Here is a 13,457-nt window from a genome sequence, read left to right as displayed (position 1 = left end):
CACCGGGTGGAGAGGGGCTATAAAGGATATTCAAAAGGCGTCTAATGTTAAAAAAAAGATTCTTAAAGAACCCATTTGGTCAGGTAATATGACGGAAGGATGAACCTCCTGCAAGCAGCGCCCCAGAACTTTAGCAAGGATTTAAGCATCAGTGTTTAGAAGAGAAATTGGACGGAATGAGCTGCACTTAAGAGGATTTTTGTCTTTCTTGAGTATTAAAGAAATAACCTGACACATGGTTGGAGGAAGGGATTTTAATGAAAGTGATTCTTCAAAGACTGTCAGTAATAAAGGTGAGAGTTGGTCTGAGAATTTTTTGAACAAGTTTGTTGGGTAACCGTCTGGTCCCCAAGATTTGTGACTTTGCATAGACCTGATTGCTGATGCTATCTCTGCGGTCGAGATGTCCTCCGCCAATCCAGTAGCCATCCCAGGGTCTATAGAAGGGACACGCAGGGTATTAGAAAAAATCTTCAAGTGCACCAGGGCTTACTAATGAATCAGAGGTGTATGACTGATTGTGACTGTTTGAAAACAGAAGTTAATTTTTAGGCTATCTGTGCTTTCTGAGCCTTGCTCATCGTTTATTATAGGAATGGTCTGATTGGCAGTTCTTTGCTCAGCTGATGAACGAGTTTCCATCCAGCCTTTTCCCCATGTTCATAGCACCCATTTTGCGATTTAGAGATAAGGTATTCAGCCTGTCGTGCTGACAGGAGATCAAACTCAGCCTGCAATGACATAGGCTTTGTCATCGTGTCTGCAGAGGGCAGATGTCTATATACCTATCCAGCTCCAGTATCTCTGAATAGGTCTTACGAACTGGTGCAATGTCATGTTTGGTAAATGAGAGAAAAGATTGGAGAAGAATACAGAGTTATCCCAGTTTGGTGCATAACTATTGGCCAAGATGACCGGACCTACCACAATAATGTAGCGCCTTGTGGGGTCAGACTTACTCCTGTCATTGTGAATGGTGTGTTTTTATCAATTAATATGGCTGCCCCTCTAGTCCTTGAGTGGAACTTGGAGTGATATATCTGTCCTGCCCATCCCCCTCTTATTCGAAAATGATCTGTTATACATAAATGGGTCTCCTGAAGGAAAGCAATATCTATATTAGCTGTTTTAAATGTGTAAATACCTTTTTACGCTTCATTGGATGGTTAAGTGATTTAACGTTCCAACTCAAAGTTGAGATTAACTCACATATTGATTTAAAAATCCTTTTTACTCGCACTCGTAGTGTGTAAAAATCACATACACTACACTTTGCCATGTGGCTGAATACATACAGTAAATACACACACTCACACACCCTCTCCCACAGAATCGGACACATGGTGAAATCTGTGTTGCAGCCAAAAGATCTGTCGCCTCTCCTGGGAAATATGTGCTTCCCTTTAATATGTCTGGCCTTTAATAAAAACCTGAACATAAAAGGTCGGTCAGGGGTTGGTGTGTAAAACAACTCATGATCAGGGTACTTATTCTGGCCACATACTGACTGCTGTGATATAGATTCAGTATGTGTTTACACTGTTACTAAATGCTTAACTAATAATAGTAAGTATCAGCAATTGTTTCTTTTTTTTCATTGAGTGAAAACATATAAGGCTGATGGAAACTCATGTTGCATTTATACCTGAAATAGATGAAAAAGAATACTGGAGATGATACAGGAGATGTACATACTATAGACACTCACACATTTTCAGTGTGATCATGTCCAAATCAAATTAAGTACCTTTAATTGCAAATATCACTCAATTTTCTCAGTCATATGTTATTCATATGGTCTGGCATAGCCTGTCCACCATAAACATAGCTGCCCTGGGGCTTAGCAATAATGGGAGTGAATGCTGGAGTTCAGTGTGCGTCAAATCTGTGTATGTGCAGTCAGGCCATGCATCAGGGCTCCCACAGGCCTGGAGCCTCTCATTGATCGACCCAGCTCCCCCACCTCATGTTCCCCAGCCAGCTTCAGTGATTGATTCCCAGTCAGGGCCCAGGAGATGGGAGGCCTGGCTCGGGCTCACAGAGCCTGGGGCCTCCCAGAGGGTGACCTAAAGGGGCTGCGGGGGGAGGGAAGCCTATTTCCAGGGCCTCTAACCCAGGTCGAGGAGCCCATTTCTGGGGAAGCCTTCACAGCGGGGTGGAAGAGTGGAGGCTCACATTCATTACAGCGCTGCTGCTGCCGTGACCGATATATGGAGGTGTGGGGAACAACAAGGTGGGGTGATGGTGGAGTGTGCGTTTGAGTGTATGCATGCAAGAGGTGAAGAGGTTAAGAGATATTGGTGCATGGGGGTTTGGGGGGAAAGAACACTGCCTTAACATGCTATTACACAATCTATCATAGCCATACACACACACACACACACTCACACACGAAAGCTGGAATACATTTTATGACTCCACTTACAATGTTCAAGCCTCTAACCTGCTGTTCCCATCCACACTGAACATTACCGCTGCCGTGCATCAACAAGCCTCTCTCCATGTCACTTTACGACGGTTGAGCGGAGGGGGAAAAAATTATATGAAAATCAATTTTTTTCTAATTAACTTTGTAAATTTCCCGCTGAGCTATCAGACATGGGGGCCTTGTGTGTCGTGCCGAGTCCGATAATGAAATCAATTTGGTTCAAATTGTTTCAGGTGACTTTTAATGAGTATCTAATATCCGCCTGAGGAAGGAAGGTCAGGATATCTGTTGGTTATTTGTGTTTTTGTGAGTTTTTTTTTTTTTTTTTTTTAAGTGATGGATCACCTGCAGGAGAAATATGGATGCTTCCACCCTGGAGGACTGGGCAGTGCTCCAAAACAAACTGCCTGAATGTAAATCCTTTTTTTTAGTTGGGAGCCTCTTTAACTGCACCACGGGTGTGACCTAGTTTGACAACTTGCTTTTTATAGATACAGTACATTTTCTATTTATTAATTCCTTGATGAAAGATATTTTTTATTAGGATACTACACCTGCATTTCTGGCACACCAAACAAAATCAAGGAGGACAGGTGGAAAAAGGCTTAATAACTGGAAGGGGGACCTATTGTGGTCTTGCTTTAGATAGTGCTTTCGCATTCATAATTTACTCTTCTCCCTCTCCTTCAATGGCCAGCCTCCCAGCCTGAGGAGCTCGTTAAGCTTTGCCTTACAGGGAAGACTAATGGATGGCAGAGAAAGCCCCCTCAGGACCTTTTAGTATCATTTCTGTTGGTCTGCTCGCTTAGTATTCACTTATGTATTTTCACCCTACTCTGAGCACAATATCATGAATAACCATTGCTAATTCATAAACACACTTGGCGATACGGGACATCGTTCATAATTATCCAAGCTGTAGAAATGCAGTTCCTCTCCAATACCATTCCATTAGCAAAGGTGGTGATTTCCATGAATAAGGGGGGAATCTAGCCTGCATATTTAATACCAGTATTTCGGCTCGGCTGCACGAGATGTGGGAAGCAAAAGGGCAGCACATTTACTCAAATAGCCTGTTCTCTCTCTTTGGGGCAGATGGAGTTATTGTTATTTTTCTCCCTCCTGCCCCTTTTTCCTCTCTTTCATTTGGTTGTATAACAGCATCTCTCCATGGGGTTCTGTGGGCTGGGGAAGTTAGAGAGGAGCACATTCCTCTCGTTCCACCACGGCCCTTAGATGAAATGGGCTTTTTCGGCGGCCCTCCTCTGTCCCAGGGTCGCGGCAGGCAGGAAGCACACAGGACTGCGAGACAAGAAAAGACTGGGAATGTAGCAAGACTCTCACTCCCCCACATCAGTAACAGATTCCATGGAAATAGGCAGACAGTGCTGCAAGAGGTGCCTCCACTATTTCCTGAAAGCATTTCATTTGCATTAGTTTCAAAGCAATAGTTAGCAATAGCACAGTCTTAGCTAAAGGCTTTTCAATGGATTTTCTACCCAGTGAGAAACTTTTGCAAGGGTAGACACTGCTGATCTGTAGCAAAGTTTGTACGATGATTTAAAAACACGCTCAGCACATGTAAAAACAGCAACCTGACAGAAGAGAAGAGTACGGAGAATTTTGATCTTGGACCAGATATGAAAAACACTACAGAATGTGCTCCACTCGCTCTAACTAGAACCTTTTTATCTTTTTTATCCATGAGGCTATCATCACTTGTAATACAGTGGAAATCTGTATGAATTCAGTCTTAGGAAACTGCATCCAGGAAGGAGATTTTACTGGCAAATTCGAGGTCCGTGCTCTTCCACACGTGTTTCCTCTACACTGTTTGGAGACGATTGCATTTTATTTGTTTTCATTCTTTAATGGCGTGTCGCAGGCATGTCAGCCGCATCTCGTTTTGTCATTGAGGTTTTTCCTCTCTCTCTCTCTTTTTTTTTGTCCCTGCTGCTTCTCTAGCTCTCAGCCTCGGTGAAGGAAAAGGGCTCCGGCGACCCTGCGACCCCAATCTCACTTGAGACAGATGAAGCAGCCTCTCTCCTTCTCTCTCTCCCCCCCCCTCCACACCCCCACCTCCTATCCTCCTCCCTCCTCTCTCCCCTCTTCTTCTCCACCCCCCCTCCTCCCTCTCTCTTAATGACGTCTTTGTGCTGGCCGTGACGAACCGAACGCTCGGCAACTTTTCCTGATGCACATGGGAGGGAAGGGGGGGGGGGGGGGTTGGAAGGGGCGGGTGTATTTCTAAGCACCCTTATCAGTGTGTGTGAGCATGTGTTTGTGTGTGGTGTAAATATTGGTGTCAAACGCAGAGGGCAACACCGATCACCAGCTCCGAGGACGACGCAGAAGAGAGAGCAATTATGTGCATTGCGCCAAACACAAAAGCACGCCGGTTGTCCGCGTTACAATAGCCTCTTCTCTGTGTCCGCCTTTCGTTCTCAACTCACCACATCATTGCCAAACATCTGCCGTGTACGTATACATTTCCACCCGTCTCTCCTCTGTGGCCGTCATTCACTGCACTTCTCTTTCCTCAGATAATTTCATGCTGCTCATTGCTAGCCAGCCTTCATGCCTAGATGCCTGTGCCATCCAGGCATATTGGGCTAAGGAAAGGCAATTTGGCTCTACCCAGCTCCCTGCGGACCAGTGCTACTCTTCACACTGTCATTCGTTACGAGACTTTTTACTAACAAGGCATGCATGCTGAGATGTAGGATGAGATTGTGTTTCAAGACATAATTCACTGAATTCGGTCCTTTGCGATGCAGCAGTCACATGGGAACACCATCATGCACACAGCTGAGCTACTTCACTGCGAGACGGCGTCAAGTTTTTTTTTTTTTAAATTGGAATAAATTGATAGAACTGTGAGGGCTTAGTGTTGTGTGTTGTTGTCAGTATTTAGTTAACTAGCTTGATTCCTGGCAGTGAAAGTGAAGTGATAGACCGTTACTGAAGAGTGATCTATTCCTCACGGAGGCCGGGCAGGGAGGAGTTAACAACGTGCTGCTCCTCTCCTCTCCGCTTGATGACATCAGTATTGTCTCTGCATCCATGAAATTAATTTTTCTAATCTTAGTCAGCAGGAGCGGGGGAATTTGCACACATTAATATGGAACTCGATCTGTACTCGCCCACTGCTGCAGTCTCTCTTCTCCTCTTTCTCCCTCCTCCTCTCCTCCTCTCCCATATTTTCTCTTTCCATCCTTTCTATTTTTTTTTCTCCCCCCCCTGTTTGAAACAGTAGGCCCAAATGCACAGGGTTTCAAGCCTGAAATGCAGAGCTTTGTTCTGGAGGCCGAGGCATCGCCGGGCCCCGCAGTGTAATAGGAATTGGAGAGTGCTCTGCTGCATGGTATAAATAAATAACATAAAAGACAAGGCTGATTGTCCCAGCAGACCAACCAGCTCTGGCTGCAGCATGTTGATTCTCCAGAGACAGATGCGGCACAGAGGATAAAGAGGATCCGTTGACAATAATTATCCTTATTTGTTTCTCCTCAGAAATTCACACAGGCTAAAATGGTTTCATTACACAGGAATAAAAGCTGGATTTCTGCAGTAGTCTTTCCAGGAAAAAGAGAAAATAATCAATACCAAAAAAGCATCATGGGGCTAATCAATTTTGGTGTATCTTGTTAAAGGTGATATTTAGAACTATTTTACCATGGCACTAATTTGCGCGTTGCGAGCGCCAAATAGGTCTTTACACCTCATAGCGGAAAAATATTGTTGTAGTGTTTTTGTCATACATCACATTAAAGACTCAACAGATCTAAGTAGCGAACTGTACAGCTCAGAGCTGCAAAGCACCAACACTAGCTACTAGTTCATTGAGCCTGAAATGGTTCTATAGAAAGTGCAACAATAAAAATCTTGTTGTAGACAATATTTAACCTCCAGGTGATATAAGGAATCATAATCGTTCATTGAATTTCTCTTTTGAAGTTCAAACAATTTCTGAAGTAGCTGTCGCTCAATAATGCGGCTTGTAGCCTATAAAGAACATATGAAGGAACATTTTATTACAGTATTGGTTATGTGAAGACCACAATGCTTTTAGAGTCAGAAAAAACAGAGGATTTTCGTGGAAACACTAAAGCCCTGAAGACTGATATCTACAAAATAGCAACACTAATCTGACAGTATTGTTACCTGTCAAGTGTCTGAGCCTGTCTCTGTGCGGTCCTTCACTGTTGCCTCTGTGTTTGTGTGTGTGTGTGTGTGTGTGTGTGTGTGTGTGTGTGTGGATAGTAAATAACTGAAATGAAGGGCTGATGCAGACAGGTGATGATTTGGTCATCTAGTGTGAAGGACAAGGGTAGCAATAGCCACAGGGACATGTGTATGTATGTGTGTGTGTGTGTGTGTGTGTGTGTCTTCTCCAACATGTTCAGCGACCACGGCTGATAAAACAAAAGATTCTTTAAAATAATTCCCCGCGTTCAAAATGAAATTGGAATAATAACCATTTACCAATATTGTTTTATGTTTGTTTGATCCCAGTGTGTGTCTCATAATCCACAAAACCGAGCCTTTTGTGTCTAGCATTTTGTCTCTTTCTGATTAACAACTTAGCACATTAAAGCGAGAAGGAGTAAAATCATTTTCGCAACATAAAAATGTTGTCGATTGAGCTCAGAAAAGCAATTTAGCAGGTTTCACCCCACAGTAATTTCACCCATGTTTTGTTTTAATGGCTTTGTTTTGCAAAAAAAAAAAAAAAAAAAAAAAAAAAAAAAAGGAGAAAAAAAAAAGCTCACGAGAGTCAGAACGCTGGAGAGGAGTTCATAAATTGAATTTTAAATTTAGCAGTTGAATTACTCTTGTCTCCCATGCCCCCCCCTCCCCTTCCCTCCCCACCCCACCCCCCCTCCTCCCCTCCCTCCTTCATTGAATGGCATGCCCAGATGAACAAAAGTGAAAAACACATTTGAAGAAAATAAAAAACAATTTCTGTGTATTCCCACTAGTATTTTATCTGCTGTCCCTCCTGGCACAAACACAATTCACTTCGTGTCATATTCATAATTTTTTTCCTAAGTACAGCCATTTCTCTGAGGGGAGAGAAAAAAAATAATGTTTCAATTTGTCAAGAATTGTTGTCGTTTTTTTTTTTGTTTTTTTTTGTGCCTGGTGGTGTGAGGGAAATGGCGGGCATATCTCAAGGAAAAAGGCTGCAGTGGGCTGAAATCTCATTTAGTGGAACTTGTCATGAGAGCAGATATGAGGCTCTGTGAGGGGAGGCGGAGAATACTCTTTTTTTTTTTTCTTTTTTTTTTTTTTTTGCCTCTATGGACAGGTGTGGATAATGTCATGTGTGGAGGAAGATAGGACCAATGTATCTGATAGCTTTATGTAATTTTATTGCTGCAGTTTTCATTTAAGAATTTCCCTCAAGTGTGTGAGGGAGTGGGAGAGATGAGAGAGATCAGTGAGAGCCAGAACAAGATTCTACTAATACAAATGTATCTGTGTGTGTGTGTATGTGTGTGTGTGTGTGTGTGTGTGTTTAATCGAGCATCCACTTCTCCATTCTGAAAACTCTGAAGTTGTTTTCTGTGTCCAGTGCCTTTCTAAGTGCAGCAGTTAACGTTTTTTTTTTTTTTTTTTTCGCAAGCGCGTGTGTACACTTGGCAGCCGTGTGAGGGGATTTACTTATGTTGCACTCAGCATTTTTGGCAAACGGAGGACCTCTTGAGATGGACTGGTGAACTGGATGGAGTTGGGGAGGGGGTGTGTGTGTGTATGTGTGTGTGTGTGTGTGTGTGTGTGTGTGTGTGTGTGTGTCCCATATCACGAGTGGCACAGTGCCCTGGATTTTCAGAAACTCGAGAGCGTCGCCCTTTCAAGGCAGATACTGCTTAGTAGACCTGTGTATGTGTGTGTGTGTGTGTGTGTGTGTGTGCAAGTGGCTCGTGTTGTGTTCTGAGTGTACAAACATTTAAGCAGGTCATGTGTTGCACTCCACTCAAGAGAAAACACCATTATCGCTACATTAGAAACATATGACCAGCGTCAAATTTAGCACATCAAAAAGTACTCTAAAATAAATCTGTCCTTTGAGGTTCAGTTGCTTTAACTCTGTATATTACACAGTCCAGATGCACTTAAGGACTAAATCTATTTTAGTTGCATTCTGAATTGAAGTTATTAGATCTCTTGTTCTTGTTCAGTCAAGCACTTTGTCAGTTTTTCATCCACAGGCCACTAAGAAGCAAAGGTGAATTATACGATGAATCGAGGTTTTCTCTCCACGAAGATCCAATCGGCGACAAATTATGCTCCTCGAGCTTGAAGTTCATCTGTCAGTATTTCAAAAATACAAATGATTTTTCTATCAGTAACATTTTTTTGAACAGCTTTACTCCACGATGGCTCATAACTTTAATTATTCCCTAATGTGCTTTACTCTTATGATTCTAGCAATCATTGTGTCATATTAGATGTCCATTTTGTCTGGTGGTTAAATATTTAATTTTAGGATCTGTACTGCTGGTGCACTGTGTGACTTTAGCCTCTGCAGTGTAGGGAATGATGGACTTATTAGTAGCTTCATGCATGAAGGAGGGCAAAGTAAAGAACAATGAGTGGTTACAGTACATGAGCAGGACTACAAACACGCATTAACACACATGGCAAAAAGGCTTTTTTTCTTCCCCTCTCCTCTTTCTCAGTGTTAGACTCTTGAAATCCTTGTGAAGCGGACCTTTGCAGGATAACCCCCCTCTCTCACACACACACACACTCGCATCCACCTCCATGCTGTGAAATAACTTTTAGACCCCCAAGAGCACTCATCATTCTCTCTCTAGCTTTCTTTCTCCATCTCTCTCACTACCCAAACACACTTTTTTTTCTCTCTCTCTCTCTCTGTCTCTCTCCTCCCCGCTCTGTGGAATAGTCCAAACTACTCACGCACATGCCTCAGTAGACAAAACCACTTTAAAGCCAGACCGCCGTAACCGTCTGCACGTAACCTGCTGAATAAAGTGCTCCCATCCCCTGACATGTCTTCTTGATATTAGCCTGGCAATATGAGGCAGCGGCAATTTCTCCTCTACACTAGACGAGGTGATATTGAGTTGGGGAGAAGAGAGGAAACTGAGGAGGGAGTTGGTGGTGGTGGTGGTGGTGGAGGAGGAGGAGGAGGAGGAGGTGGAGGGGGTGTGGGGGGGGGGTTAGTTGGAGATGAGAGAGAAGTGAAAGTGTGTGTGTGTGTATGAAACAGTAGGAACAAAATGTCATAAATCACACATGATCCTACACGGCGGAGACAAAGGGAGAAAGCATGAGAGGAGAGAGGGAAGATAGAAGAACTCCACATTATCTGCCGGGCAGACAGACAAACACGCCGCTACGGGTGACGGATTAGCATTAGCCCGACGCACTGTACCGGAATTTTCCAGTGGCTCACCGAGACCCCAAACAACCCCTAAAAAGGCTCTGAAATACTTACAATGGAATAAATCGCCCTTGACACCTTCTCTTTCTTCTCTTTGATTTTTATTTTTGTGCCCCTTTAAGAAGCTAACTCCCAAGGTGTGGCTTTAGAGACTACTTTGACTACTCGACTGCCCTGAATTCCCTCCTGGGATTCAAACTTGCAAACCTGAATAGCTTTGCCATACGCCTCGTCACTTGGAGCCAGCCCTTACCTGTTCCCTTATTTGAATTTATAAGAGAATTAACTCAAATGTAATAATCAGTATTTTTGCCATTTTGCTGTAAGCAACAATAAGCGAGAGGGAGTGCTGTACGGTGATTATTGGCACCGTTGGGCTGTGGTTGTGGGAACAAGGCCATCGAGTTTTTATTGCTATTGCTTCTCACCGCTTTAAACAACATTTACAACACTTTAAAAACCCTTTCAGACATTAAAACAAAGATACAAGCTTTAGGTTTTAATTAAATCATTTTATTTTGGCCCTCCTCCAGCAAAGTTTGCTCCCAATAGCTGTGCAATAAACATCTTAGCTTACTTAATTCCATTTGTAGTTCATTTATGACCTGTGCGCATTCATTTGAAGCTTCCACTCGCTGTGCAATTAAAAAATAAATCAATGGTGGCTGCGGTTTAGAGTGTGTGCACTAAATGGACTTCTGTCAGGGGTTCCAACTTGGCAGATGGTGGATGAATTCATTTACATGTCTCTCAGCCAATCACAATCCACTAACGAATGGATGTTAAGTCAAGAAACATGCAGGAGATATGTCATTGATCCCTCTTTTTCTTCCACAGGTGTCCTCCATGGATTTCATGGCTATGAAGCGCTCACAGCTGTACGGCATGGCCAATAATCCCTACTCTGCTCCACAGCAGCCAGGGGGCGGACCTTACCCTCCTAGCCAGCCATACACTTCGCCTCCTCCACACAGATATCCAATGAGCATGCAGGGGAGGGGCCAAATGGGCATGGGCGGGATGCAGTATCCTCAACAGCAGGTATGTCAACAAACCAAAACACAGCATCTGTGTGTGTCTGTGTGTGTGTGTGTGTGTATGTACGTGCGAGTGTGTGTCTCAGAGTGATTCGTGAATGAGTCAGCTCCCTCTGCAGTGCCATTCCAGATATTGTAGCTGGTATTAGAAGCTGATATTGCGGTGGGACATTTGCCTCTCGTCATGAATGTTCTCCAGCGATTTTCCCCTGAAGGTTTGGTATGTTCAATTTGAGACGGTGCCTAAAATACCAGGCAGCACATCTCACACCCTGGCATGTGGTGGTGTCACTCCTGTTCATCACTCAGTTCCCCTCAGACTCCCACTGGAGCGGTTTGATGCTGTGTGTGTGTATGTGGTATGTGCGGTATGTGTGGTCGTTCTTTATGCTTGTTTGATGAAGCGCTTGTATGCTTGATTATGTATTTCTATATGTTTCCGTATATGTGTGTGTGCATGCATTACCGTCTTGCTTTTTGATTTTTTTTTTGTACACGTCTCTGTTTGTGCCTGTGTATGTGTATGGGTGTGTGTGTGTGTGTACTGCAATGCTCTCTGCGTAGTAAACATAGACAGCACAGCCAACCCATGTCACAGTCTCTCTGTGCTACACAATAGGCCTGTGTTGAAGACAATGGTGCTTCTGTCTGCTTTATTGAGTCTTAAATAAATCCCATTTGGTCTTGAAGCATGTGTGTGTGTGTGAGAGAAAGAGGGAGAGATAGAGAGAAAGTTTGCATGTGTATTAATCTGTGTCTACTGTATATGTGTGTTTGTGTGCATGATGCGTGTGTCCCACATTTCTGGCAGACACGAACTTCGTCTGTGTGTGTGTGTGTGTGTGTGTGTGTGTGTGTGTGTGTGTGTGTGTGTGTGTGTGTGTGTGTGTGTGTGTGTGTTGATGACAGTGTAGTTCCATCAGTGTAGTTTGTAGTGAAACAGCAGTACTAAGCGCCACAGCGAGAGAGAGAGAGGGGAGCACAGTCTCCCCTGCTGTCACTGCCTGCTATATTTAGTCAGCCTGGCCTGTTGCTCTGGACTTGGATACCTCTCACTGGGGCGAGCGAGCTTCCACACATAGCAAGGCCACAGAGAGAGAGAGAGAGAGAAAGAGAGAGATGGAAAGAGGAGGGAAACACAGATGGACTGACAGACAGACTTCCTGTAATGTCTAAAAATATTACGTGCGTACATGCAGTAGCGGAGAAAATCAGTGTGTAAAGCTTGTGTATGTACGCGTATAGAGGCTCACACACACTCTTTCACATTATACAGTGACGACATAAGTTGTATCATCTAGAGGTAAACTAAGAAATGCGCAAATAATTAAAGGGACATGCCACTGATTTTACACATGAAGATTACTCATCATGGACAGTAAAGCCTGTGAAAAAAGTTTTGACTACTGTAGAGCCGGAGAAAATAACTAATGATTCATCAGAGTTATCTCAGATTGGGTTTGATGTTTAAAATATTAAAGACGTTAAATATTAAAGTTAAAAAATAAAGGGAAAGCCTGCGTTACATGCATGGGGTGTGGAGAAAAATTTGATTGTTTACCAGTCAGTGGGGGTCCAATAAAAATGTCTGCGTGCAATACGTTTTGGATATTTTGGTTTTGTGGTGTGCAGGCAATGTGTGTTAATAATAGTGAAATAATAATAATAATAATAATGATACGCTCAACCGCTAACGTACTCAAATATTCATTTTTGTCTCACTGTGACCAGTGAGACTTCATTTGAGACTTCATTACCCAAACTGCAGGTCTAAACCTCCTCTGACGCGCTCTGATGATGTCAACACACTCCCAAACTGAGCATTATGGAGCCTGCTCAGGGGGTTAGCGGTACGAAAGACACACAGCTGGGAGCAAGCGGGGGAGTGTATGCTAAGACATGCTGTGCATAGAGAGTAATGCCAACGCATAATGACGTACAGTCACTCACACACAAAAATACATCCCTGGTACTGTTTAGTGATGAAATCCTCGGGCGTATTACATAGGGGAGGCTGAGCGTCAGGGTAGCAATCACAGCGTAGCGCTATGGAACGTAATTAGTTCAAATAGAATTAGTTGTTCACTCTGGCTATAGCCATGGGAACTGTGCTTCTAAAGTTTCTAATTATCTGGCTCTGGCTTTAAAAGCAGCACCACCGCATTGCCTATCTGTAACCGGTGAAATCTAGCTCACAGTAATGAGTTCGGAGGAGGTTTAATTCCACACTCTCAGATGAGGGTAATGAGCCTCACCTACAGAAACGCGGTCAGGGGTCTGATCAGGGAGAAACAGGGAGGGCTAGAAAAAAAAAGCCAATGCTCCAGATGTGTATGCTGTATATCGAGTCTTAAAGTGACTATTAATTACATTTCAAAAGATGCACCACACACAGTTAAGATAGGCATGATTGCAGCTGTGTCTGGAGGAGGAGAAATCAGCCACCCCGCCCTCTTTCTTAACCTCAGATGATGCAAAACCGTCCCAGGATCAGCTTGCAAAGAACAATCTCACCGTCTCGACCGGGGCTGCATCAGCAAGGAGGATTGTGGGTGATGTAAGACGCGGCACACACACA

The 13,457-nt window shown here is 43.6% G+C and overlaps 1 protein-coding gene across 11 annotated transcripts in view; it reads left to right on the top strand.

Moving 5' to 3' along the window:
* Nucleotides 1-13,457, top strand: part of LOC121880586 (AT-rich interactive domain-containing protein 1B-like) — a 209,576-nt gene that overhangs the window by 44,505 nt on the left and 151,614 nt on the right. For all 11 annotated transcript variants that reach the window (XM_042387891.1, XM_042387892.1, XM_042387894.1 and 8 more), the window contains one exon: nucleotides 10,680-10,883. In XM_042387891.1, the coding sequence (XP_042243825.1) occupies nucleotides 10,680-10,883 (204 nt within the window). The remainder of the gene's footprint in view (nucleotides 1-10,679; nucleotides 10,884-13,457) is intronic.

This window comes from Thunnus maccoyii, chromosome 16, assembly GCF_910596095.1.
Source record: "Thunnus maccoyii chromosome 16, fThuMac1.1, whole genome shotgun sequence".
NCBI lineage: Eukaryota > Metazoa > Chordata > Actinopteri > Scombriformes > Scombridae > Thunnus > Thunnus maccoyii.
The sequence above is the reverse complement of the archived record's forward strand: the minus strand, read 5'-3'. Positions and strand labels throughout refer to the sequence as shown.